We start from the raw sequence: 26,579 nt of genomic DNA on the forward strand, positions 1-26,579 counted from the left end.
TTTTTATCTAGCTTTCAGTCTTTTGAATAAATGTGAAGAGGCACTCAGCTGATAATTTTTCACATTACAAAGCAATGGAATATCCCGGTGACATAGCTTTTATACTGTATACAATCCAGGCAATCAAAGCTACCAGTCTCTATAGAGATGACTGAGCTGACACATTGACCTTTGCAGGGGCATTGAAGAATTTTTTTTCAATAACCAAAATTTATTTGATCTCATATAAAAGAACATATCAAATTCCCCATGTTATACTCCAGGCTCCTGATTTTCCATTAGACAAAGTAGTTCTGAACACAAATAAAGGGCATGTGTGAATAGCTGTCACAGATCCTAAGTAATATGCCTGAAACTGAGGGGAGTCTGAAACCTCAGGAAAACAAAAAATAGAGAAGGGTTCAAATGGTTAATAAGATCTCCCTGCCTCACAGCAAGACATATTGCCACAAAAAATCATAATTTGGACTTTGAATCATTTCCTGTTCAGGACAGCTGTGGTGGGGGTCATGTTCCGATGACAGTGCTGAGAGATTAAGTGAAAAACAACACATGTCAGTAAAATAGAAAAACAGTTTGCAGTGATCCCTCTGTCACATGCCGATGAACTCTGGTCCCCCGTTAACGAAATGCCTCTCCCCTCCTCGTCTCCCCGCTGCGGGTCTCCGCGGCCTGCCTTGCCCTCACTCAGGTGAGCTCGTTAGCGGAGGAGCCGACATGTCGTGCTGTACAGCTCACCGCCCCTCTCTCCCAGAGCTCAGCCCTGCCCTTTCCTCGCAGGGGGGACGGGCACATAAAGAATTCCTCAACTCTCCCTCTTGTACTCTGTCTCTCTCTTTGTTTCTCTCATTCTCTATGTCTCTCTCTCTCTCTCTCTTCTTCTGCCCTCTCTTCCCTCCTGTGTCTCTGCTTGACTACCCCTCCCTCTCTTTCACCTCCCCATCTCTCATTCTCTCCCTGTCTCTGTGCTCTGTTCTATGTACACGCTCTAATAATGCCTGTCACTTGACTGAGAGGCGGTTCTCTCAGCGCTCAGAGACGACTGCGCCTCGCGTATCTCAGCGCTGTCTGTGTCCCTCACGCTCATCTCTGTCCAGACACTGTAACGTTCTTAAGCTCTGAGGGAGAGGAACAGATGGCCTGACCAGTGGCCCAGCAAGTTTTGTTATTAGGAAGACCCGGCTTGCAGAGCCATTAATTTTTTTTTATTTTCTTGTGTTTTCTCCACAGTTCCTGGTGTCATAGCTGCTGACTCATTGACCTTCACTCCTCTGGATGACATGATCTTCCTCAAGTGGGAGGAGCCCCTGGAGCCCAATGGGCTCATCATCCAATATGAGGTGTGTGTAACCCGACACCGCTTCCCTTCCCTGTATCCAAACAGTCCCCCCACCCCCCTCCTCCTCACAGCCTGCGCTAGTACATGGATCCTTCTGTGATTTGTAGTTTAGGAAAATTCTGTTTGAAAAGCACATCTATAAATTCAGCCCTGTATTATAAATAAATTGTAAATTATTAATAAATGCAGCCCTGAAGACATCCATCCCATGGCTCAAGAGCTAAAGCACTGACCGGCCAGGAACTTTACAGACTGTTCTCTGGACCTTTTGCCTTCTGTCATGCTAGCTGGACACAGGCTTGTTTCCCCCCTGACCAGTATTTCAGTGTTGTGCTTGTAGCGTTTGGATATGGGTAAAATCCTATCTTCGAACTTACATAGGTTTTATTTTTGTTTTTATGGTAATGGGGATGTTACTAAATGCAGGGGTGAGAGTGGAGTGCTGAGAGACAGCTCCTGCTCCCGAAAAGACAAATAAGAGGAGAGAAGGAGAACTAGAGTAGGACAGAAGGTGAGAGATTGGAGAGAGAGAAAGAGAGGAGGAGACAGTGGAGGAAGGACTACATCATGGGTGTACTATTTAGAACATTACAGGGAAAATGAATTCATTTCATTTTGGAAAACAGCTGTGTGCATATTAAAGCGCAGATTCCCTCCCCCCGTCGCCCTGTAGATCAGCTACCAGACCATCGAGTCCTCAGACCCAGCCGTCAACGTGCCAGGCCCGCGTCGCACCGTAGCCAAGCAACGCAACGAGACCTACCACATGTTCTCCAACCTCCAGCCTGGCACCACCTACCTGGTCTCCGTGCGCGCCCGCACCTCCAAGGGCTTTGGCCTGACCGCCCTCACGGAGTTCACAACCAACATCTCTGGTGAGGGTGTGTGCATGCTCGGGGGCATTGGGTGGGGTGGGGGTTGGGATGGGGTGCGGTTTTGGTAGGGGTGGGTGTGGCTGTAGTGTGGTGGGTGGGAGTGGTTTTGGTGGGGTGGGTGGGTGTGGTTTTGGTGGGATGGGCGGGTGTGATTTAGGTGGCTACGGGTGAGATTTTCATTTGAGAGCCAATCAGAGATTTCAGCAATGGTAGGATGTCAATTACTGCCAGATTTTTTTTTTTTTTTTTTTTTTACAGATTTTTAATTTTTTAATTTCATCAAAACAAACTGGAATGCATACTGGGCATAAAACCAAAACCCTTAAACACATCCAACTGCGCAAACAACCTCTTCATATTTTGTATCAACTATTAAGTGAGTGTTAATTAACACATGCCACTGTTTTCCTAGCAGGCAGCTGAGGTTCCAGCTCCAGTCTTTTTTTGTACGGTCAGGGTATGACTCAGCAACACTGATGTCAAACAGACAGCCCTGCTGCTGCTACAGACAGACAAGCGTCTCTGCCTGGACTGGGTTCATACGCTGTGAAACTCAGCTCCATTCCTCTTCGCTGCTGTTGTTCGCTTTGATCAGCTTGTCGTTTGTCCTTAGTTGCTGTTGGCTGTTTGGGAGTACTCGCAGGGAGGTCGGCTCATAGCACCACACACTTGACGATCAAAAATCTCGGTCAGAAATTTGTCAGGATGTGCTAGATTTGTTGGGTTCTTGCAAGGGCAATAATCAGGAAGTCCTCAACTCTCTTGCGCTGATCCACCCAAAGTGTCCAAAGTGTGGAAACTTGGCTGCGATGACCAGATTTTACCCTTGTTTTGGGTAAATACTTGGGTTGTGGTATGAAATACAGCTCTGGCAAAATCATACAGTGTAACTTTGGCAACGCAAAACAATATTACCATCACTACCAATACTTATCTGATTCTTTCCCATTTCCCTCAGACCAAACCTCTGTCCCCAGGACCTATAATTAGGACACAGTCACACAGGACCCATATCATAGGGATTCTCCTCAAAGTCCTGGTTGTTTATTGCTCCAGAGTAGCTTCCAGGGCACCAGTTATTCCTGTAGCTCATCCTCATTACAGAGCTAACAAAGCTCTGCTGCTAACGAGACAGACTTTATTACAACCCCTCCTGTTCCCAGCGTGTGTGAATGAACGAACCCGTGAAGTGTGGAAGGGAGGGAGAAGGCTCTGTGTGTGTGTGTGTGTGTGTGTGTGTGTGTGTGTGTGCGCACGAGCATGTCTGGGTCCTTACGCTCATGCACATTTGTCTGTGTGCCTGTATGTGCATATATGTGCCCTTATGTTTGTGTCAGTGTGTGTATGTGTTTGAACGAAGGAACCTATGAAGCGTGGAAGGAGGGAGAAGCCTGTCCTTGTCTCTGTTCCTGCGTGTGTGTGCCTGTCTGCGTGTGTGTGTGTGTGTGTGTGTGTGTGTGTGTGTGTGCGTATGTGTGTATGTCTCTGTCCATATGTTAGTGCTATGTGTGCATGGCTGTGTCCTTATGGTTGTGTTAAGTGTGTGTGTGTGTGCATCCATTTCTGTGTGTTGGTATTGATAAAGTTGGTTAAATTCCTCTCCTGTCTTTGATAGAAGCCAGGCCAGTCACCTGTAATTCTGGAGCCTGTTTTTTAATACCTCAGTGCCCGGCTCCCAATGGAATTGTTTGCCTTCTTTCTCTCGCACTAATTGACTGCTGATATCACAGGCGGGGAGCGAGGTACTTTATTGCTCGCAGAGGATTCGTGTCCAGCTCAAATCCTATTAAATGAGAACCGTTTGTGTTTGCTTTGAAGGCTTTTTAATTTTGTTCTGCATGCTGGCCCCTTCTCCTTGGTTGTGGAATTTTGAGAGAGTTTCTGTGCGTGAGGAGAATTTTCAGCCATTAAAGGGGAGTGGCTGGGGTGTTAAAGGAGAGGTGTGAGAATTTCGGATACAGAGCTCTGTGTCTGACATCTCTTCTCTCTCTTCCCCCTGCAGCTCCCATATTTGACTATGGTGAAACACCTTCAGTGCTGAGCGAATCAGAGAGCACGATCACCATCCTGCTCCGCCCAGCGCAGGGCAGGGGTGCCCCTGTCAGGTACGGACATCCAGAACATACTCGCGTTTGAGTGTCTTGCAATCAAGCCAGCTCTAATTAGCAACATTCCCGCAATGGTCTTGGTCGTCAGTCAGACTCTGTTTTAAATTTCCGGGCTGGGAGGGAAACCTGTTGGCTTGTGGAGAGTTGAGTGAGGGACGTTTTCACATCTGCACCTAGAATTCAAACACAGTAGTGTTTAGTCTTTTCTAATTCTGTGCTGAACATCCAGCCATGGTTTGACAGAGATGGAGCTGTGGACGGTGGTGTCAATTGAAAAGGTGATTTTTTTTTTCCATTCAGATTCTGGGCTCTACATCCCAGACAGGAAGAGGTTACCCTGAGTTATATCCTCCACAAACACTGGATTTTTCTAGATTCAATGCCGCTAAATTTCTATGCAGATTGTTTTGACTCCTTAACATCTGAGCGAACTATGTCCTAGGCACTGAGCCCACTACTGTACATTTACTGTTATTGTACAGGTGCTGTAAACACCAGTGCCCAGCATTGATCCAAAAATATACTATGGTGACATGCCTTCTCACGATGTACTCAAGTTACCATGGCAGCGCCCCTGTGAGAAAGCCCCGCCCCCCTGCTGTCTCTGCAGTGCGTATCAGGTGGTGGTGGAGGACGAGGAGGGCTCCGGCAGGGTGAGGAGGGAGCTGGACTCACCCGAATGCTTCCCCGTGTCTACCTCCCACGGTGAGGCCCTGGCCAAGGGAACCCCGCACTACTACACGGCCGAGCTGACGCCCAGCAGCCTCCCCGAGGCCGCGCCCTTCACTGTGGGCGACAACCACACCTACAACGGCTACTGGAACACGCCCCTGGACCCCAGCCACAGCTACGTCATCTACTTCCAGGCCATGAGCAGCTTCAAAGGGGTGAGCGCCCGGGTGTCCCGGGACGGTGACGGCTCTGAACCCGGGAGCCGGAAAAGCTTTTAGCCAGCAAATTACCTTTTATCATGGTTAATCACCGAGGCTGGTGCGCGTGTGGCTTAGAATACAAAATTCTCCGTGTGTCTGCATGCTGCATTTTTTAGATTATGCACACCACTGTCAGCACAGCGGCGGTCCTGTGTGAATCACCTCCTGCTGGTAAATCTCTGATCAGCCCACCATTACTCACACAGCCAAAGGGAGAAGAGCAGGCCAACTCCCTCCTCGCTTCTCCTCTATATTTAACTGTCATTCCAACCCTCCGGTGCTCCATACAGTTTGTTCTGTCTCTCCCTCACCTCCCTCCCTCCCTCCCTCCTTCTCTCTTTCTCCCCCTCTCTCTCGCTCTCGCTCTTTCTTATGTTCAGAAAGAGTCTGAGATGTATAGCAACACATGAGCACCGGCATTGCTGTTGCAGGCTGCCTGCTGCGTTAAGGTTGATGCCACTGCGCATCTAACACAGAGTCTGCCGAGGCTTGTGTGGCAGTTTTCACACTAACGTCTGCCGACCGGGAGAAGACAGCCTTCCTGATGCTCCTTTCAGGCAGATTACGTTTCACACACAAGACAGGCAGCACGGAATGGAGCTTCAGGTCCCACAGGTGCGTGCCGCTGGCGCTGTCGGGGGACGCGTAGCGAATGCAGAAAGCAGGAAGTTGCAAAACGAGGAACAGGGGTAAACTCGGAATATTATCTCGGCGTGGAGTGCGGCCCCGCAACCCCACAAGGCTCCTCGCCCCTTTACTCACCCCCGGAATGCGACGGCTGCATCAGGCGAGTGTTTAGACAGGCCCGCGTGTGGGTAATTGCTCTGAGGCCACGCTGCGAGCAGCAATATCGCTCGGCATGACTGAAGCGAGGTCCGGGCGCGGCGTGATAGATTGCGGTTTAATGTAGTGTAATAAGTGCCGCGTGACAGGGGAGGCTTGGACATTGAAGTGTCATTATGGGAAAAATGCAGGAGCGAGCATCGCAAGACGCCGCAACAGAAAAACTGAAAGGGCTGCCTCTCATATTCTCCCCTCTCAGCGGTACCGGCTGGCTTTATGAGCATCACAGCAGTCAGATTTTAAGGGATCAACAGCTCTATCACCTCTCGGCTTTCAATCTTTAAGAATTAAAGAGTATAACGTAAGCATGAATGAATAATAGAAAAAAATATACATGAACATGAAATATGAAAAATTATAACGAAAATAAATTAAACAGTAAAATAATGATACGAAAAGAAAAATAAAACATTCCCTGACCCGAAAAGGTATTAAAGACAAATAACTGACATGCTAGTCATGTAATTTTTTTATTTATTCAGGTGTCAACACACTTCCTTTTTTGAAGCAAGCAGGTATGGATTGTGCTGCCAGCCTCTCTCCTCTTCAACATCAAATGGAGCCTTATTGACATGAGAAGCAACTGGTGTTGCCTTCTCTTTTTCTCTTTCTCCTTTCCCCCTCTCTGTCAATTTGTCCTTGCTCTTTCTTTTTTTTTCTCTCTGTCCACACTCCGTCTCTCCAATCCTTTGGTTGCAGAAATAGAAAATTTCTCCTAGTTGCCATGGTGGGCACTGTACTTGTTTCTGTCATATACAGTGTTCCCAACTCCCCCCAGACGCATCAACCAATCAGAGGATGAGAGCAGGTCAAGTGGCCACACCCTCCAGGCAGCCCCCCCCCAGGCTCAACATTGTCACTTATTAGCATGGCCCTAGCAGGGAGTGGTCATGTGTCATTGTGCTGTAACACTTTTAGTACCATTAAAAAACCACACTTGGACAGTGCTCTTCAATTGTAGTGTCCTGGTACAAGTGAGCACATATGTTGCAGCAGCCCTGAAATGTGAGTTTGAATAAATATGTCATCTCTGCAGGGATAATATTTGGCGTAGGAGAAAATCTGGTCAGAATTAATTTTCAATTAGGAGGCTGCAATTTTAGAAAAAGGCTTACACTCGTATCTCACTCTGCATGTCAAGATTTGCATAATTGTCCCATGTTACCCAGATTATCTGTACAAAATAATTAGATAATTTATCTCCCTGTGAAGGTGTTATTCTAGGATCTCACATCATTAGTCTTGATATAGGTCCTTATTGTGGTGCTTATTCTCATTTATTAACATTTGAAACAAATGAATTTGTCTGTGTATTCACATAACATTTAGACTGCTAGATTTATGGAAACACACTGTGATGTTGTAAACTTTTATTAAGTACAACAGTGGTTCAGCCCTTTTTTATTTTCCAGAAGGCAGTGAGGATATGTCACTGTGCTACGTCTGTGAAGGTTGACTTAGTGCTTCCCTTTGGCATTGCATCACATTCTTTTTTGTGATTGTCTGTTATGCAGCTCGTAATTACCCATAAGCCTTTTCTCCTTGATGACCTGCCACTGATCAACTCATCTGTCTCCGCTTCTTTCAGGAAACACGGATCAACTGCGTTCGTTTAGCCAGGAAAGGTAATGCAACACAACAAATCTCATTTGATTTATGGATACAATCTGATCTCCCGTACACGATATATCTAAGTAGATGATTTAAAAAATGGCCATGATTCAAAATCCATTTATTCACTTTCAAAACTCAATGTGGATGGCGTAGTCCATTCACCAAAACACCTCAAATGACTTCGGTGATGAAACCAAACAGCCAGGTAGTCTGTCTGTTTTTAATAGGTTTTCTAATGGGTTGTCAGTTTTGTAAGATGCAGGGGAAATAAGAGGTGACAGCGAGGAGGAGAACTGAGAATAAGGAAAACATAAACCCAAAACTGTGTGCGCACCTACCAGCACTGATGCCAACTTAACGTCACCGCTGACAAGTTAACAATTTATGTTGTTTTGTTTTGCAGAGCCTTTCATTGGCGCTTTTTTCCCCCTGTGACTAGAAAACAGATTTAACAGCTTTTCAGGATCACTTTGTAAACTCTGCAGACTTCACAGAGTAAAGTGGTTAGGAGGGCTAAAGTGGCTAAAATGCTCTTTCCCCACATCTACACCATTCACTCATTTCATCAGTCTGCTGCCTTTGATGTTCACATATTGACTTCAAAACAGCACTGCAACGCCCTGCCCCTTGCCATAGCTCCAACTCTGCCTTGTGAGTGGAGCTAGAAGAAGAGTGACAGATTTTCAGACAAATGAGCTCAGGCCACAGTGTAGCAGAGTAATGATATGACATAATTATCTTGTGGTGTATAAGTCATGGTGTCAGTCTGGCACCTTCCTGAGCCAAATCAAGGTACCCCCAGTGAGATCTAATAAAATAAGTTGTCAGTTCTGCCCAATAGGCCTGGACTTTGTCTCGATGCCAGAGGGCAGGGCTCAGGTCAGTAAATGCTGACTCGCTCATTCCTATTGGTCAGTCGGCAGGTAAACAGGTGTCGGGAACTTTGAGGAGAGCTTTGATGAACAAACGAAGAGCCATGTTTTGGGGAGGTGATGGTTGTGACAGACTGCCAGTTTCAGTTGAAGGTCAAGTAATGTCATTGTTACATGAAGCAGCATTGACATTTTTTGAGTGAAGGAGGAGTATTATTGTACAAATTTCACACTTGCCAACCCCCCTCCCCCCACACGTGCACACACACGCACACGCGCACACACACACACGCACACACACAGAAAGAGAGAGAAAGGGAAGAGAGAGTGTTGCCGACCCCATTCTGGCAGAGAGAGACCCTTCAGATCCAAAAGCAGCAGAAGATAAGACAGACACTTTTACCCTCCTCTCCTCTCCTTTCGTCTGTTGTGTCACAGAACTTTTGAGAACACTTGAAAAGGGGCCCGCAAATTGAATTCCTCCCCTTTTTTTCGGTCTTTCGAAAACTCTGACGACATCAAAGGTCTCGCTCCGCTGTTTGTCTGCCGTAATATCGCACCGAGACGTGCACAAAAGGGTTCTCCGGGTATCTGTAGTACGTTTCATTTGGTGCACAGTAATGGCGCTGCCTCCGCGGAGATTGACTCCGCGCTTGTCTCTCCCCCTTGACGGAGTCCTCTCCCTGTCTGAGCGAGAGGCAATGAGGCTGGGGGGGCCGAGGGGCTGAAGTGTCCCTCAGAGTCGTGTCCACTCCAGCCTCTCTCAGCACAAGAACGAAAGAACGAAACAAAGAAAAAAAAAAGAGGAGAAAATAAAAAGGAAAAAGGAATTCAGGAATCTGAAACTGATGATGCAATTTGGATTCCAAGCAGCTATGAGCAGATGTAGGTGTATTGAGCCCTTGCCCTTATAACAAGCTATACTGAGACCCACTTTTTTTTAGTCAGACTGTCATGTGTCTGTTGACTTCCTCTTCACTGGGAAGAGCATGCACAGACTGCCTGTAACTGCGGGGAAGAGCCTTGCTTGACATCTGCTAGTCTCTTAATGTATGCAGTGGGAAACCTCTGCTGGCCTCTGACTGCGTTGCCCCCTGCCTTGTGTTCCGCCACTTGCATTTATTTCCAGGTTTATACATACAGTCTATTTATTGTACGACTGTCACCAGTTGTCAGCTCAGTGTGGACTATGCGGACCATGCAGCCAAGCATTTCCGAACCCTATTTGGATTGGTAGTCCTCATGTTTTTTTTTTTTGTTTTTTTTTTTTAACTTATACTGTTTCAACAGTGACGTTAACTTTACGTCACCACACAATCTGCCACCCCACACCGCCGCTCTGCATTCCGGGAAAGGAGCTTGTGTTTTGAAATCGCACCGGGCACCACGCGGTGTATCAGCGCACGCTCTTTTTTACACCCGGTAACTGGATGCCGACGCTCGGCTGTGCAGATGTCTGTCTGCAACCCTCTCGCCTCTGGACCAGTTCAAGGTGAACGTAAGCGCTAGATTGTTTTGGCTCAGACACCAGAGCTGGAGATTTGGTGTCAGCTCAGAGATGACAGTTTGATTAATCCTCCCGCAGCAGTGCCTGGGTAATGATACACTTCCAAGCCTCTTTTTTTCCAAATGACAATTTTCAATTTTTGGGAAAGCATCAGGAACACGAATTAATCTGAGAGAAAATTACATGCTCATCTTCGGCTTGATAGAAATTTAGAAGGTAAACGTGGGCAGACTGAGAAATATGAGAGGACCAGCATGGAAAGCTGATAAAGCCCCCTCTGCATAAAAAAGAACTTCAAACCCTTTTTCTAATCAAACCATTGACTGCCATGATGACTATATTGGTGACTCTCAGTGGCTGCATTTCCGTCTGAACTGACTCCTCTCACTGACTGCACTTCCACGTTACGCTGATTATGTGTGACTCTCCTGCTGTCTGCACTAACTAGACTCATCAGCTGGACCTCCGTCTAATACTGTCCTCACTGACTTACTCATAATATACTCACTGTCTGCACTACCACACTCTGCTCACACTCACCAACTGTACTGCCTTAGTCTGCCTGTACTCAATGGCAGTACTGCTGTCTTTACCCACAGACTGCCTGTTTTACATACTGTTTTCACTGGCAGTGCTGTCTGGTTTGACCTGTTGCACGTTATTGCATCTTCTTTTATACTTTATTGTGTCTCCATCATGCTTTTGGAATATTTGTGTGGCCCTTTTTTTTTAGTTATTGTTGATACATTTTTTTTGGACATGAACATAGAATGCATAAAGCATAATAGTAAAATAAGAAAAATCATTACACAGACAAAGCAAAATATAAAAATAAACAAGGGAATTCCATAAATAAATGACTGAGTACTCATAAAACCTGACCTTGAATCAAAAGGCCTGTTAGTGTATGAGTGGATGTGCTTGACTCATTAGCTCTGTGTCAACTGGCTTAACAGCTCAGCTGCAGGTCTGGAGAAACAGACCAGGCCTTTGACATGAAAGGGCACCATGTTACAGACTGATATCATTGTTCAGAGGAAGGTTTACATGTGCATGATATTTTGAATACCTTTGATATTCAGATTCAGTTGACATTCTGGGCAGCCCATGTTCACACACCAAAAAATGTAAATGCTAATCTTCCCACTTACAAGCAAATGCAGACATTCTGAATAGCGTGCCTAGATGCAGGCATTGTGTCATGTCTGTGAACTTTACAGCAGGTTTTCTGAGGATCACGTCCGTAAACTTTCCTCTGAGAATGACACTGTCAGCAATATTGTCTGCTGTATGGCAAAATGGCCTATTTCAGACCGTGTTGCTAAAATTGATGACAGCAGAAAACGACAGCTTGAGGAAATCCCGGCCCTGGGGATAATCATCTGCTCTTCACACTGATGATCCAGCACAGCCATCCCTCCCAGAACTGCAAGCACAGAGGGCTACTGAACACTCTCCCGGTCTGTTTGAATCAATCAATGCGCTGTGCTTTAGTTTTGTGCCGTGCACTACACCCGCTGCAAATTGTTGTTAACATTTTCATTTAGTTATTTAGCTGACGCTCTTAGCCAGAGGGACATACGTGCATACGAGAAGGTTAGGCAAAGAGCAGAGGTGATACTAAATCCTAAGTGTCACAACGTGATAGTAGGAGTTGTTTCCATTGTTATTGATCTGTTTGAGGGAGTAAGTTGACCTGAAACTTTTGGTCTCGTTGTGTTGCTGTATCTGTGTGTCTGTCTGTCTGCTCCTCTGTGCATTCCTGTGTCTGTCCATCTGTCTGTGTTCCTGTGCCTGCATCTGTTAACTCCTCTCTGTGTTTGTCTGTCTGTCTGTCTGTCTGCCTGGATGTCAGCTGCCTGCAGGGACCACAAGCGTGCCCTGGAGGTGTCCCAGCACTCTGAAGAGGTGGGGCTGATCCTGGGGGCTTGTGCAGGCGGGTTGGTGGTCCTAATCTTGCTGCTGGGGGCCATCATAATCGTTGTCAAGAAGGGGTGAGTGTGGGCCTGTCCCAAACGCTTACAGGCACCCATGGTTTCCGTGCTTTTCTGGGGAAGGTTTTTTGTCTACTGGGATGGGATCTTTTCATACAACAATCAGTCATTGCAGTGATGCTGTAACTGGTCATGCCAAATACATCTTCTTGTTATTCTGAGCATACACCACCTTTCTTGTGGTCGTCCCTCCTCTGGTCCAAACCTGAAACTCAAATCTTAGATTAGAATGTCACCAGTGAAGAAAATCAGTGACTATATGGTTGGTATTGTTGGTAATTGGTGCAAATCAGTGTGAAATACATTACCACACGGAGTACCAGAGGGACGAGGCGGGGGGCTAGAATCTAACGAGTTTATCTGAGCGTATAATGTTTTATTAGCGGGGGACATAATTGAATTACCCTCTCGGTTCTGTACAGAGCAGGTGTGTGACCTGCAGATTAGCTGGTAATTGAGTTGGAAAAGGTGTGTTTTTGGAGAAAATCCACCATCCCAAGGCCCCCTCCCTGAGCTGTCCAGAGTCAGCCTAATGAAGGGAACTTGCATTTTGTACTGAATGCAAAGCATCATACAGTATGTTGATTAAATTTAAAAAGGGGAGCATACAAAATATAAAATCACACCGATTAAAATGATAAAAAATCACTCTGATATAACTAAAAACAAAACTTATGAAACTGGTTTTAAATACACAATAGTGATAATAATATTATTATTATTTTTGTTATTATTATTATTATTAATAATAATAATAATACAACACATTACGTATATGAACATCAGTGGTATTTCTCTGTATCTCTGGCTGTTTTGTCTCGTTTGTCTTGCCCAGCTAGTCAGTGCCAGGCTTTTGTTTGTCATGTGCATGGCTGAAGCCACTCACCAGTTTCATTTCTCCTCTTCACTCCATTCTCTCCTCTCCCCCCTGCTCTTCAGAAGGGATTTCCACTCATACTCGTACTACCCGTAAGTGGCTCCCCTCGCTCTCTCTCATTGCATCCGTCACCGCTTTGTCCATGCTGACACCCCTGGAGGCAAACGCCACCCATCTCTCCCTCTTTTCTTCCTCACTCCTCCCTTTCCAACCTCTTCTACATGCATTCACTTTCCTTCCCTGTGCCCACCTCTTCTCTCCCCACCTGGCCGACCTACATTTCTTTCTCCTTCTCTGTCTCTATACTACTTTCCCTCTTTCCCCTGCCTTCTCATCCCTAGCTTTCTCTATATCTTCTTCCTCCTCCAGCCTCAAGTACCTCTCTCCACCCCTCTCAGTTTCTCACCACATCTATCAATCACTCTTTCTCATTCTTTCTTTTGCATTCCCTTTCTCTTTTTCCCTCTTCCCCCCCCACCCTCCCTCCATCTTTATGCCTCTTTCTCTCTCTGACTTCCCCCCTCCCTTTCTTCCCCCATCTCTCTGTATCACGTTATTAGCAGGAAGCCCGTGAATATCAACAGAAGTCCCATGGCGTACCGTCAGGAGAAGAGTCACGCGGCCGGGCGGGGCCTGACGGATCAGGGCGTGCAGCAGGAGGACGAGCGCATGCCGCGGTCCTTCATGGCCGCCCGCATTGGCGGCACACACAGTGAGCAAGAGCCGGGCTCTGTCGTCAGCATCTGTCACTTTAAACACATACAGTACCAGTCGAAAATTTGGACACAACTGTTATTCTTTATTTTTACTATTTTCCACATTTTAGGATAATAGTAAGGACATCAAAACCTGGATATAACATAAATGCAATTACTTATGCAATTACCAAAAAAATGCTAAACAAATTGTTCTTTTCAGGTTCTTCAGTGTAGCCAGAAAAAAAATTATATTTATAATATTGTTTCTTTTTGGAACAAAATTCATACATAGGCATCAATGTCACTATTTATACTTGTCTAAGTCTTCAGATCAAACTGTCTTCGAATACATGTTTCCCGTTATCTTAATCAGGTGTGTCCAAACTTTTGACTGGTACTGTATGTGTGTATGTGTGTATAAATATCTAGCTGTATGCCTGACTAGACCTTAGGGATATCGTAGTGCCCACTAATCCCACCCTCTCACTGCCTGTTTACACACTCCTACGCCTTTCGCCCCCCTAGTTTGCTGTTGGCAATGTATAAAGAAGCACGTAGGGTAGGCAGGTGTGTGTGTATGTGTGTGTGTGTATGTGTGTGTGTGCAGCAGAATGCAGCCCTTCAGGAAGCCGATTACAGGCACTCCATCCTACTGCCGCTGTATGGACATTGTTTCATTTCATGCACTAGAACGTGCAGTACGTTGTAGCATTCTGTTGTAGCTAAGGCTGCACCTGCTTCTCTGCATGTGTCTGTCCATGGCCTTCTTTCTACGTGTCCCACTGTCTCTGTGTTCCTCTGCTCTTCTGCCACTATGTCCATGTGTCCCTCTGTAATCATGTGCCTGTGTTCTTTGTGTCCTTGACTTCCTCTGACTCCTTGGCTTTGTGTGGTCCCATGTGTCTCTGGTTGTCCCTCTGTGTCTCTGTGTGTCTCTGTGTGTCCCTGTGTCTCTGTGTGTCTCTGTGTGTGCCTGTGTGTCTGTGTGTGCCTGTGTGTCTCTGTGTCCCTGTGTCTCTGTGTGTGCCTGTGTCTCTGTGTGTCCCTGTGTCTCTGTGTGTCCCTGTGTCTCTGTGTGTCTCTGGTTGTCCCTCTGTGTCTCTGTGTGTCTCTGTGCGTGCCTGTGTCTCTGTGTGTCCCTGTGTGTCTCTGTGTCCCTGTGTATCCCTGTACCTCATGTCTCTGTGTGTCCCTGTGTCTCTGTGTGTGCCTGTGTCTCTGTGTGTCTCTGTGCATGCCTGTGTCTCTGTGTGTCTCTGTGTGTGCCTGTGTGCCTGTGTGTCTCTGTGTCCCTGTGTCTCTGTGTGTGCCTGTGTGTCTCTGTGTCCCTGTGTCTCTGTGTGTGCCTGTGTCTCTGTGTGTCCCTGTGTCTCTGTGTGTCTTTGTGTGTGCCTGTGTCTCTGTGTGTCTCTGGTTGTCCCTCTGTGTCTCTGTGTGTCTCTGTGCGTGCCTGTGTCTCTGTGTGTCCCTGTGTGTCTCTGTGTCCCTGTGTATCCCTGTGCCTCATGTCTTTGTGTGTCCCTGCGTCTCTGTACATGACAGATGAGCAGCGCAGCTCCGTGAACGAGTCCAGCAGCCTCCTCGGAGGCTCTCCCCGCCGGCCCTGTGGGCGGAAGGGCTCCCCCTACCACACAGGGCAGCTGCACCCAGCGGTGCGTGTGGCCGACCTCCTCCAGCACATCAACCAGATGAAGACGGCCGAGGGCTACGGGTTCAAGCAGGAGTACGAGGTGAGGAGCAAGGGGGCCCTGCAGTGGAGGCATCGCTCTGTATGATACAAGTCCTGTCCTGTCCAAGTGAAAATGGTGTATAGGGACTAGACTGCGGCCTTTGCTTGTGAATATCTGCCCCGAAACACATTTCGGGTACAATTGTACAACTACTTATTCCCAACCGATGAATTCCTATATTTGTTTGCAAGGTTGGAAGAAACATGCATACAGCAATTTGTCTCATCTGTAATATCTATAACAAAATTGAATAGCAGAATCAGTATTCAGTTCATAACACAACTTTATGAAAGCCTAATTTAATGCTCAGCTTGAATGAAAATGAGTATATGTAGGTCTCCAGAACTGGGTCTGAGAAACACTGCCTTGCTAATGGCAGAGTAGACCATTTAAAGGCACCTAAATTTTTAAGAAAAGAAAAACCCAGGGAAAGTGTTTGATTGGCTGTACCAGACATTTATAAATCTGCCTTGTCTAGGGCTATTGACTTTGTTTGTGGCTGGTCCATGCAATTACACAGGCAACCCTGAGGGCTACCTTTCAAACACTTTTTTTGACATTTCTGGAAATTTCCACATCAATTTCAATCTCTAATTAGAAAGGCATATGAAACAACGACTTCCTACAGAGCAGACCCGGGTGTTGTGTGAGTGGTGTGCAGGCAGACGGCCAAGCTCCTTCATCCTTTAAGTGTTCCTCCAGGACCGGCAGCGGGACACTGCAAACAGGATTGTTGAAGAGGGAAAGGCTCCTAATGTTTGGAAGTTAAACGAACGGCACGAAGCACCAAGAGATTTTTTTTTTCCCCACGTCTGCGTTAATTTCATATTCACTCTCACGGCTCGTGTGGGGTTGCTATGGAAACCGTGCACTGTGGCTAACGCTCGACCTTCAGAAAATGTTCCCGTTGATAGAATGCTGCACGCAAAGAGAAGAAATTTCAGATAACTTTTTTCCTTCGTTGTGCAGTTTACTGCAAGAAAGAGGAAAAAAAAGACCCCCCTCAACACACACACACACACACACACACACACACATACACATACACACAGTTTGTTAGCTGGTACATGATTCTCCTTGGGGGAACACTGGTGCACTTTTCATCTCATTAAAACCTCTTTCTCAGAGGACAGTAGATTCACCACAAAATCAATACCCGTGTCACTTTTCACTCCCTCCGGTAGTTGGTGAGATGGAGATTTATTTAGCCAATTAGACTAGGAGGTGGCTAGATGGCCAGACTGGGAATCTGGCCAGGACACCCGATATGCTAATCCATCCATCCACCACAGTGATTACAGGAGAGCCATGCTCTCAAAGGGACCTCCTAAATCAGATCCCAGATCAGCCGTCATGGTGTCTCTGATCCGGCCCTCGCAGGCAACGTCCTCCCCGCGTGACCTGTCACTCCTCTTTTGCAGAGCTTCTTCGATGGTTGGGATGTTACCAAAAAGAAGGACAAGTCCAAAGGAAGGAACAGTGGACTGCTTGGTTGTAAGTCAGCATGCTTTGTTGAAGTGACAACATCCTTTAAATGACAAATGCACATTGATACACAGGTTGGTAAATGCACACAAATTAATAAGTCCTTTCAGCTTTTATCTTTCTTTAACAATTCAATTTTTAAAAACATATCTTTCAAAATGCCTGTTTTGCCCTCTGACAGGTTTTTATTCTTTGCAAATAGCTGGGACAGTTGAATAAATACATATCTTTGCTAATTTTGAAGGCTAGTTTCCAAATATCCAGAGAGAACTTTCCAGTGCAAAATATTATGACTGCTCTCTGATTGGCTCTCTGAAGCCACGTGCATATATCAAATCAAATTCATGCAATAGCAGTCATTAATCCTCCAGATAATAGTAATTTTAATGGTCAAATTTAATGAAAACAAAACAATTTCCCTAAAAATAATATCCTCGCCATCAAGCCACACATGCTGCATTTCTTTCAGATCATTTATGTGTGTACATTGCCATTGCATGCAACCAAGTAGCCTTTGTTAGTCTAGCTGCCAATCTAAATTGCTTAAGTACACCTGTCAGTATAGACACACAGATAATCAGTGCTCCAACTTCACTCTCTGATGGTGCTCTGATGAAATTCTTGAACTCTGCTTTCTGTGTTCTTTGATGAAATTCTCAACTCCGCTTTCTAACTGTGCTCTTTAATGGGACTCTCTAACTCCACTCTCTGAAGATGCTCTTTAATAGGATTCTCAAACTTCGCACTCTGAGGATGCTCTTCAGTAGAGCTCTTGAACTCCACTCTCTGACACTCTGCTTGAATAGAGTTCTTGAATTGCATTCTTTACTGCAGTTCTAATTTTGCTTTCTAATTTTGCTCCGTCTGTCTCTAATGCCGCTTTCTAATACTTCTCTCAAATGTCTGTTTCTAGTCCTGCTTTCTAATACTTCTCGCTGTCTGTTTCTAACGCCTTTCTCTAATACTTTTGTCTAATGTCTGTTTCTAATGCTACTCTGTAATGCTTCTCTCTATTGCCACTCTCTGATATTTCATAGGCGATCGCCACCGGGTCAAGCTGAACTCCCTACTTGGCAACCCCACCTCCGACCACGTTAATGCCAACTACATCGATGTGAGTCTCTGCCCTTCCCTATTACGAACATGTGCTACAACCCTCCTTCAGCTTCCCGAACTAGCTCCTTTTTAATGACCTATTGTACCCCGCCTGAGGAGTATTAGTATTTAAATCTAGAGAAGTAGTGTGGAGTGGAGCTCTGCATGTTTAATCTTTAAAAAAAAGTTCTAAATCTTAATAGCAAAGGCATAATTGCAACATGAAAATGTATAATCCCCCCCCCCACAGCTCTTGGTTTGTCTCCCTGGATTCGGGTGAGATGGGGGTGGGGTACACCGACACGGCGCCTCTCTGAAACACAGGACCATCCTGCCAGTTTTTAGTAGAGTCCTGCCTCTCTTAATGGTATAAGCAGAACTGAGAACGCAGAAAGGCCTGCATCAAACCAATATGGTATTTTTTTATTTTTAAATGACCTATTTAACAAGCACTAATTTTATTTAGCACTAAGAAGCGGATACAACACAGGTAGCCGTCACCACCTCTTACTCAGCATTTAATCGGTGTGTGGAGCAGGAGGAGCTCTCAAGCCATTCATTAATGTCACGACAGCATCTGAGCGCGCCGGGCTTGCTCATACTACGCTTCCTTTGTGGGGGTTTCCATTAACATGATGAGGGGGCGTGTGTGTCATTAAGATTACTCTCTGCATTGTTTCCTGCCTGTAATGTCAGGTCTGTGGCTAGCAGCTGTTGAGTGTGATTAATAGAGTATAGAGGGGCATGGGAGAGCCTGTGAAAAGATTAGGCCGAATGGGAAAGCAGCGTGCTCCGTATTCCTATTTCTTGTTTTTATTTATTTTTATTTTTTTGGTGTGGGGTCTTGCTTGCTGGTTTCTCTTTTGTCTCCACTCCTTCAGTGCAGAGCACAGTACCAGCTTTATCGTGACGGCTAGTCTTTATCTTGTAATTTGTGTTGGGAACAGCCTGTACAGGACCCCCTCCTTTTTACAGGGGCAGATAAAGAGTAAAACCTGTTTGTACCTTATGAAATGTAAGGACTGGACCAAGCTGTTGCCAGAGTTCGAGTCCTTGTTGATCAGTAAAAACAACCCATTGCTGTAGGCATGTGAGGGGCAAACAATCCCATGATGCTCCTCTACCCAGCATGCACCTAATCCACAGTCTGCTCCTGGTATGTCACGGCTGGCAAATGATTGTTCACTTGCAGTTAGAACCTGGCATAGTAAATCATCACAAAAAGAATCTAATAAAACTCCTTGTGTCTCATAGCAACAGCCAAAGCACGTGCGCACACTCATCCATGCAAAAAGTGCATGAGTTTGATATCCAATATCCCCAACAGGACACTGGTGTTACACGTGTGTGCATGGCGCTCCGCCTCTATACAGCTGTACAACTGTGTGATGTTCACAGCAGATAAGCAACCTGATATAAAACACCTCTCTCCTTCCAGCAAGCCAACCGCGAAGCCCTCCGCAACCTCTTAGTCCGTACGCTCTTCTGTTCTCGTTAAAGATCTCATTAATTAGCCTCTGTGTCTTTTCTCCTTTCTTCCCCCCCCACTCTACTTTTGGACCCTTTAGATTCGGATAAACAGGGAAGTAAGTACACTGCAGCTCTTTCTTCCTCCTGTCTTCTGTTCTCTTCCGCCATCGCTGTGTCCTGTCCCCCCTTCTTTGTGCTTACTGCTACTACCCGTACCCCTGTAGCTGTGGCCCTCTGTGGTTTAATTTGGACTGAGCTTTAATCTGGTATGTAGTTTAATCTGAAATTATTATTGTGGTTTATATCTGGAATGAGGTTTATATACCTGGATTGAAATCTGGAATACAGTTTAACCTGGAGCAAGTTTGAATGTGGAATGCAGTTTAACCTGGAGTTTTAATATGGGAATTGGTTCAACAAGGAGTCAGTTTTAATCTGTTATGCGGTTTAATCTGGAATAATTTTTGATCTGGAATGAAGTTTGCCCCGAACCAAATTTAAATGGTAATTTGGATTACCGTTTAGACTGGAGTGAGTTTTAATATGTAATATGGTTTCTATCTGTGGTAAACTGTTATCTGGAATGTGGTTTAATGTGGAGTAAATATTAATGTGAAATGCAAAAGGAGACAAACCTTTGATTTGCATTTAAAAAGTATTAGAATAAAATCTGCAACTAACTTTGTTCACAAAAGGTGGGGCACCACTCCAAAATATTAAACAGAGTGAACATTTAACTGGCTTGTGCTGGCACAGAAGCATGTGATGCTTTTCAGGGTAAGCAGAATAAACAGTAACAGCTATGTATAAAAGCTGGAAACCTGAGGAATTAGAGTGATAAAATATCTACGTGTTAAAGACAAATATCCAGCAGATCTTAAAGATGCCATATGGAAAGGTATTGGTCTGCATTGTGTCACATCTTGCTCATAAGCGTAGGAACCACGTCCCTGCTTGCTCTGCCCACATGCATGTTTATTTTTACATTTCTTCTCCTAATACTTTGTGGTGTGCTTGCCCGCTTACTGTGGGTTGCCTTGGAAATAGGCTGGTGGTTGGGATTGGTTATGACCCCCTGTGGTACAGGTCAGAGAGTCATGGAGAGTAGAGTAAGGAACTAACTTATCTCTGGCTCGAAACCAAACAACGATAAATTTCTGTAAGGGGGAATAGCTAGCATATCCTAATTGTGCGTTGAGTGTGGTAAAAGGTAAATGGATCAGTTGGAGACTCAGACTGATCACATGACCAGTGAGGTCATGGGGTGATTGTGCATTAATCTTTTTTGGTTTCTGCTTTGAGAGGCTTGAATTTGAATGGCTAGAAGAAGACAATTTAAAAGAACAATGGCAGTGTTCTCCAGGAAGCTTCTCCTTCAGGTGAAAGTGCGCCTGTTTTTGGGCCCCGGGCTTTCAGCTGTCGTTCTTCAAAGCACAGATTTTCCGCACAGCCGTGTCTGAGGAATGGAAGTGTTCCAGGCTGAAGTGGATGACACTCGCCCACACTTCCCTCGGCTCACTGGGAAAACGCACTGAAAAAGCACTCACGGAGCACAGTATATCGGTCAGGCAAAACAGCCATGCATTATCGCAGCATGTTAATTTTCATAATAGTACTCATTTGGGATGTAATGTAAAAGCTCAGGTTATTACCGTGCAGTGCTTTTGTCACAGAATAACAGTATTGCAGAAAGAGGCATGTATGACTGTGGTTGATGAAATATTAATTTTATTTGTTGATTAAATATAAAGACATGTCAGAACACTACACTCCTCAATATAAAGACACCTTGTGTGGTATGTGTCTGTCATACATATTGCTCTTAAATTTGCAACACTTCTATGTTAAGAAAAACAAGCACCTCCCCAGTATCCATTAAAAAATAACAGAGTGGCTCAGCTGGCTAAGATTTTCATTCCTAGTACAGGTCGAGCCCCACAGCCCAGCTTGGGTTCGAGACTGAGCTGCGTCATTTTCAGGCAGTTACTATTTGCACCACCCTTGACACGCTGCATGCCCATCAGGGCCCTGTGGGCCGCTCAGACAATGCTGGTGAAATACATCTGTCCTCCTTTCCAGTATTCGCTGTCCTGATGCATTGTTGACTGTAGTGTGAAAACAGTCATTGTCGGCAGGTAGACGTATCAGAGGATTGCATTTGCTGTGTCCCAGTGCTGCTGTGAGAGCACAAGGGATTTTGCAGTGAGACAAGCCCAACCGAGGCTTGGCTGTTCACACGAGCCAGAGGTGACAAAGCAGAGTACTGTAAATGCACAAAGGAAAAAAAGTAATAAAATATAACAGATTCAATTCAGTGCATTCTCTGGGCAGTGCTCTGAAAGGCCTCAAGCCGAAATGATTTGCTTTGACATGGACAAAGCAGCACAAGCCTCTTCTGTTTCCAGTGACCGAGAGAAACGAATATATCTGTGTGACAAAACAGAGCTTTACTTTCCGCAGCTCTTCGAGTGACATTGAAATATTCAAGAATATCTTGGGTGCGGAATGAATGCTTTTGTGCAAAATGCCTCACATTGGCCAAGGTAGGGAAAAAAAAACATTGAATCATAGGTGATGGTTCTGTGCTTTGGAGAAACAGACAAAAGCTCACAGCAGCCAGTTTTCCACAACAGGCCTAACTGGAGATTTCCCTCCTTCTCTCGTATAGGGCTACCAACGCTCCAATCACTACATTGCTACTCAGGGTGAGTAACTATATCTTGGTTCAACATAGAAATCTCATACTTTATCCTTAAACACATTTTTCCTGTCCTCAAACCTTCTTCTTGTGCACCTACCATGGAACTTAACAGAATATCATAAGATATGCAATGACCCTGATTATCGGAGCGTGACAGTTAACATTGATTTAGTTTTTATATCTGTTCTTAGCCTAACATTGTATGAACTTTTGTATGTTCCTCTGGGTGAGAGTGTTCTGCTAAATGACTAAATATGAAATAATAGAGTGTGAGTGTGAGTGTGGGTGAATCTTACAGTGTGTGCTCTCCCAGTGTTGTGTGGGGCAGCAGGGTAGAAGAGTGGCAAAGAGCGTAACTTGTAACGGAAAGGTTGCTGGTTCATTTCCCTGCTGGGCCACTGCTGTTGTACCCTTGGGCAAGGTACTTAACCCAGAATTGCCTCAGTAACTATCCAGCTGTATAAATGGGTAACATGTAAAAAAAAAATTATAACGTAGTTACTCTGGATAAGAGTGTCTGCTAAATGCCAATAATGTAGTGTAATGTATTAAATTATTTGACTTCAAATGCAAACTGATGTGCTTAATCATCCCTTCCCATCCTCAATCTTTGAAGTTGTAGCACAATGTACCTGAACGGTGCTCTGTAGAGATCAGGCCTGCTGATGAAGGTGACTCAGTGGTAACCCTGCCCCTCTGCCTTCTTCCTCTTCCTCCTACCCATCTTCCTCAGGGCCCAAGCAGGAGATGATCTATGACTTCTGGAGGATGGTCTGGCAGGAGAACTGCTACAGCATCGTCATGATCACTAAGCTGGTGGAGGTGGGCAGGGTGGGTACCCCAGCTCTCACCTCTGACCTTTTGCCCCCCACTCAACTCTCTTACCTCTTAATTAGCTGTGAATGTGCACTGTTTAAAGCTAGCATAGTTAGCAGTGAATGTGCACTGTTTAAAGCTAGCATAGTTAGCAGTGAGTGTGCACTGTTTAAAGCTGGTGCATCTGGTGGAGAGGAATGTAAATGGGCCTCCGATGCCATTAAATGAATGTCTGCATATGCTTAGTGATAGCCTGCCATAGGTGTCCCCTGTCAGAGATGTGCTGTGTTGTTGTTGACCAGGTGAAGTGCTGCAAGTATTGGCCAGAGGACAGTGAGATGTATGGAGACATTAAGATAACCCTGCTGAAGACAGAGAACCTGGCAGAGTACAGCGTGCGCACCTTCGCCATGGAGCGGGTGAGACCACCTTCCCCTGGAACGTCGTTCTCTCTCCATTCCTGCCCCTGCTCTTCTGACCCTACCTGTTGCTGCGGCAACCAAACTGAACTAACACCTCTCTGCCGTCGTCACTACAGAGGGGTTATGCTGCCAAGCATGAGGTGCGCCAGTTCCATTTCACGTCCTGGCCGGAGCACGGAGTACCCAGCCACGCCACGGGCCTACTGGCCTTCCTCCGGCGAGTCAAACTCTCCACGCCCCCTGACGCCGGCCCTGTGGTGGTCCACTGCAGGTAGCGCCTCACAGCCACCGCACTTCCATAATTTCCTGTTTGCCAGCGCTACAGGTCCCACACTCTTGCGCTAACACACAGGTGCTCTACCTGGAAGTACCCAGTATCCTGTGGATAAAGTGTGGGTGGTGTAGAGGTTATGTGTGGTCAGTAACCTCACAGCCCCCCCCTCTACAGTGCGGGCGCAGGCAGGACGGGCTGCTACATCGTGCTGGACGTGATGCTAGACATGGCGGAGTGTGAGGGCGTGGTGGACATCTACAACTGCGTCAAGACCCTCTGCTCCTGCCGCATCAACATGATCCAGACCGAGGTGAGAGGCAGAAATAAAAAAACTGTCACGCAACCAAAGACCATGGGCCACGAATACACAGTAACACACTAAAGCCCATGGTCAGCATCTCAGTGAGCAAGGCTAAACCATCCGACGCTAAAGATCATGGTCCATACCTCAGTGAGAATGGCTACACAGTTGCACACTAAAGACCATGGGCTAATAACACATGGTCGCACACTAAAGACCGTGGTCTGAATCTCAGCGTGAAAGGCAACACGGTCATAAATTAAAGACCATGATCCACATCTCAGTGAGAAAGGCTCTGTGATGACAAAAGACTGTGGTATTGATGAAAGGGAGAGACATTTGAGTGAAGGAGAGCCACAATGACAAGTTAAGGACCATGGTCCGGGTTAAGACGAGAGGGAGATCCACAGCTACCAATCTGACAACTATGTAAAACACAGTAGTCAGAATCTGAGCCTGAGATTTTTGGCCAGTTATAAATATGTTTCCTCTCCCAGTTGGCAATTAGCAAGTAAAATGTACCAGTTTAACTCACACATAATCCCTTCTTCACAGGCAAAACAATGAATATTCATATTTTGGTTTTATAAATAGAGGGTAGATGATTTTTTTTAACACTTTGTAACTTTAGATTTTGTTTTTACTCCACTTTCAAAACAATTGCTACCTGGCAAAATATTGGATGTGTTAAGTAATGTTAAGTAGTGAGCACTGAGAGAGAGTGGCTTATCATTTAATGTAATGTTATGTGCAGTGCAGGCTGAACAGATCATTTGTGCTTACCTTGAGCCATGCAAAGTGGTGCCGAGTGGTTTGATTTAATGATCAGAATTAGCACTGAGCTTGCCCAGAAGATGATGAGGTATGATTGGTTTCTAACAACCCTATGCTCTCGCTTAATTTGTGCACACATCATATATCTGCATAAATGACACTGATGAAGTTATTGTTGAAAAACACTTGGATTTTAAGCAGATGCTGGCATGACATTTCACCTAAACAGATGCTTGGTGCAAGCTGAGTAACAGTGTTTTAAATTAAATTCACTTAAGAAAAAAAACATTTAATTATGCTTTGTGTTCTTGTTAACAGATCTGCTAATTAACAAACTCTTGTGGGATGGGTGATATTTTTTGATTTCCTGACATTAACATGCTGAAAGTTTAAGCACTTTTAAGTGAATCTTCATTCTCTCTGTCATTATCACATTTTATCACTCACCTCTCAGTATTATTTATAGTATCTTTTGCAGAGTTTCAAACTATGAAACAATGAGCTCTCCTGAGGACAAGGGTGTCTTGTGTGTCTCGCAGGAACAGTATGTGTTCATTCACGACGCCGTTCTGGAGGCGTGCCTGTGTGGAGACACCTCTGTCCCGCTGTCTGAGTTCAGCCTCATGTACAAAGAGATGCTGATGGTGGAGCCACAGAGCAACACATCCCAGCTGCGGGAGGAGTTTCAGGTCAGTGCAGTGCACACACGTTCGCTCGCATAGCACGGACACACACACACACACACGCGCGCACACACACATGCACGCACGCACGCACACCCACACACACACACGCAAACACCATACACATGCGTGCACAGAAATATACTGACTCTTCACACAGCCAGACAGAGGCTCACAGAAGCATCCACACACAAAATGCACTCTCACATACTCACACTACACACAAACAAAATTATATTATAACCAGAGGTCACACGCAGACAGATACAGAGGGAGAGATCCCATAATCTCCGCCTACATTATTTATGAGTACTGTTATAATAGCTATCCAGGAAGCAATTGTAAACTCTGTACCTATACTTGAAAACAAAGAGATTAGTCTAATAGATGTACTCTAGAAGTACTGATATAAGAATCAACTGCATATAGTTATCAGAAACACCGGGACAGAATCATTAATACTCAATAATAATGATTAGTAATCATCATTAATACCTGCAATGTTTAAATATTCTGCATGAAAAGAACAGAATATGATACTTTGCACAAATGTGTAATAACCTAGAAACTGAAAAAAACCTAGAAATTTTTTTTTCTAGTTTTGATAGAATGAATCTTGTACCTCACATTAATTATAATACCATCTAGCAGCTTGTAAAATGCTTTGAGAAGAACAATAAGCAAGCAGAGATGTTTGTCATGGCAGGATGCCAGAGATGGCGGGAAAAAAGGAGAAACTTTCTGGTGGAAGAGGAGTTCTGCCTTATTGAGTCTTAAGATACTTTTCTTCAGACCAGTCGGAACGATGCGGTTGAGAAATTGAGCATTCCACAGACAGAATCATTATATGAACAAAGGAGGCAGGATACAAATGCAAAGCGACACAGGAGCGCTGTGACTGAGACAGTCCTTGTCTCACAATAGACAGGTCTGAGAATGTGCCGTAGCATTGAAAGCCTAAGCTCTACCAACTATCGTTGCATACACTCAGAAACAATGAATGTGAGTCAAATTATTATTTTTGGTTTGAAAGAATTTAATGAAGGACACTGACTGTTCTATGCTATTACACACAGCCAGCAATTCATGGTAACACTGAAAAATAATTAACTTGAGTCATATTATCTTTTACTCAATTTATTAAAGGATTGTACAAAAAAAAAAATACA

The 26,579-nt window shown here is 45.2% G+C and overlaps 1 protein-coding gene across 1 annotated transcript in view; it reads left to right on the top strand.

The window, feature by feature from the left end:
• LOC118796442 (receptor-type tyrosine-protein phosphatase U-like) overlaps positions 1–26,579 on the top strand; it is a 103,579-nt gene that overhangs the window by 68,720 nt on the left and 8,280 nt on the right. The window contains exons 9-26 of the mRNA XM_036555299.1: positions 1,231–1,340; positions 2,013–2,214; positions 4,217–4,319; positions 4,933–5,209; positions 7,686–7,722; positions 11,946–12,084; positions 13,024–13,053; positions 13,522–13,673; positions 15,202–15,389; positions 16,811–16,883; positions 17,912–17,988; positions 19,538–19,555; positions 22,108–22,144; positions 22,874–22,971; positions 23,259–23,375; positions 23,495–23,649; positions 23,827–23,962; positions 25,267–25,416. Coding sequence (XP_036411192.1) covers positions 1,231–1,340; positions 2,013–2,214; positions 4,217–4,319; positions 4,933–5,209; positions 7,686–7,722; positions 11,946–12,084; positions 13,024–13,053; positions 13,522–13,673; positions 15,202–15,389; positions 16,811–16,883; positions 17,912–17,988; positions 19,538–19,555; positions 22,108–22,144; positions 22,874–22,971; positions 23,259–23,375; positions 23,495–23,649; positions 23,827–23,962; positions 25,267–25,416 — 2,099 coding nt within the window. The remainder of the gene's footprint in view (positions 1–1,230; positions 1,341–2,012; positions 2,215–4,216; positions 4,320–4,932; positions 5,210–7,685; positions 7,723–11,945; positions 12,085–13,023; positions 13,054–13,521; positions 13,674–15,201; positions 15,390–16,810; positions 16,884–17,911; positions 17,989–19,537; positions 19,556–22,107; positions 22,145–22,873; positions 22,972–23,258; positions 23,376–23,494; positions 23,650–23,826; positions 23,963–25,266; positions 25,417–26,579) is intronic.

Source organism: Megalops cyprinoides, chromosome 21, assembly GCF_013368585.1.
Source record: "Megalops cyprinoides isolate fMegCyp1 chromosome 21, fMegCyp1.pri, whole genome shotgun sequence".
NCBI lineage: Eukaryota > Metazoa > Chordata > Actinopteri > Elopiformes > Megalopidae > Megalops > Megalops cyprinoides.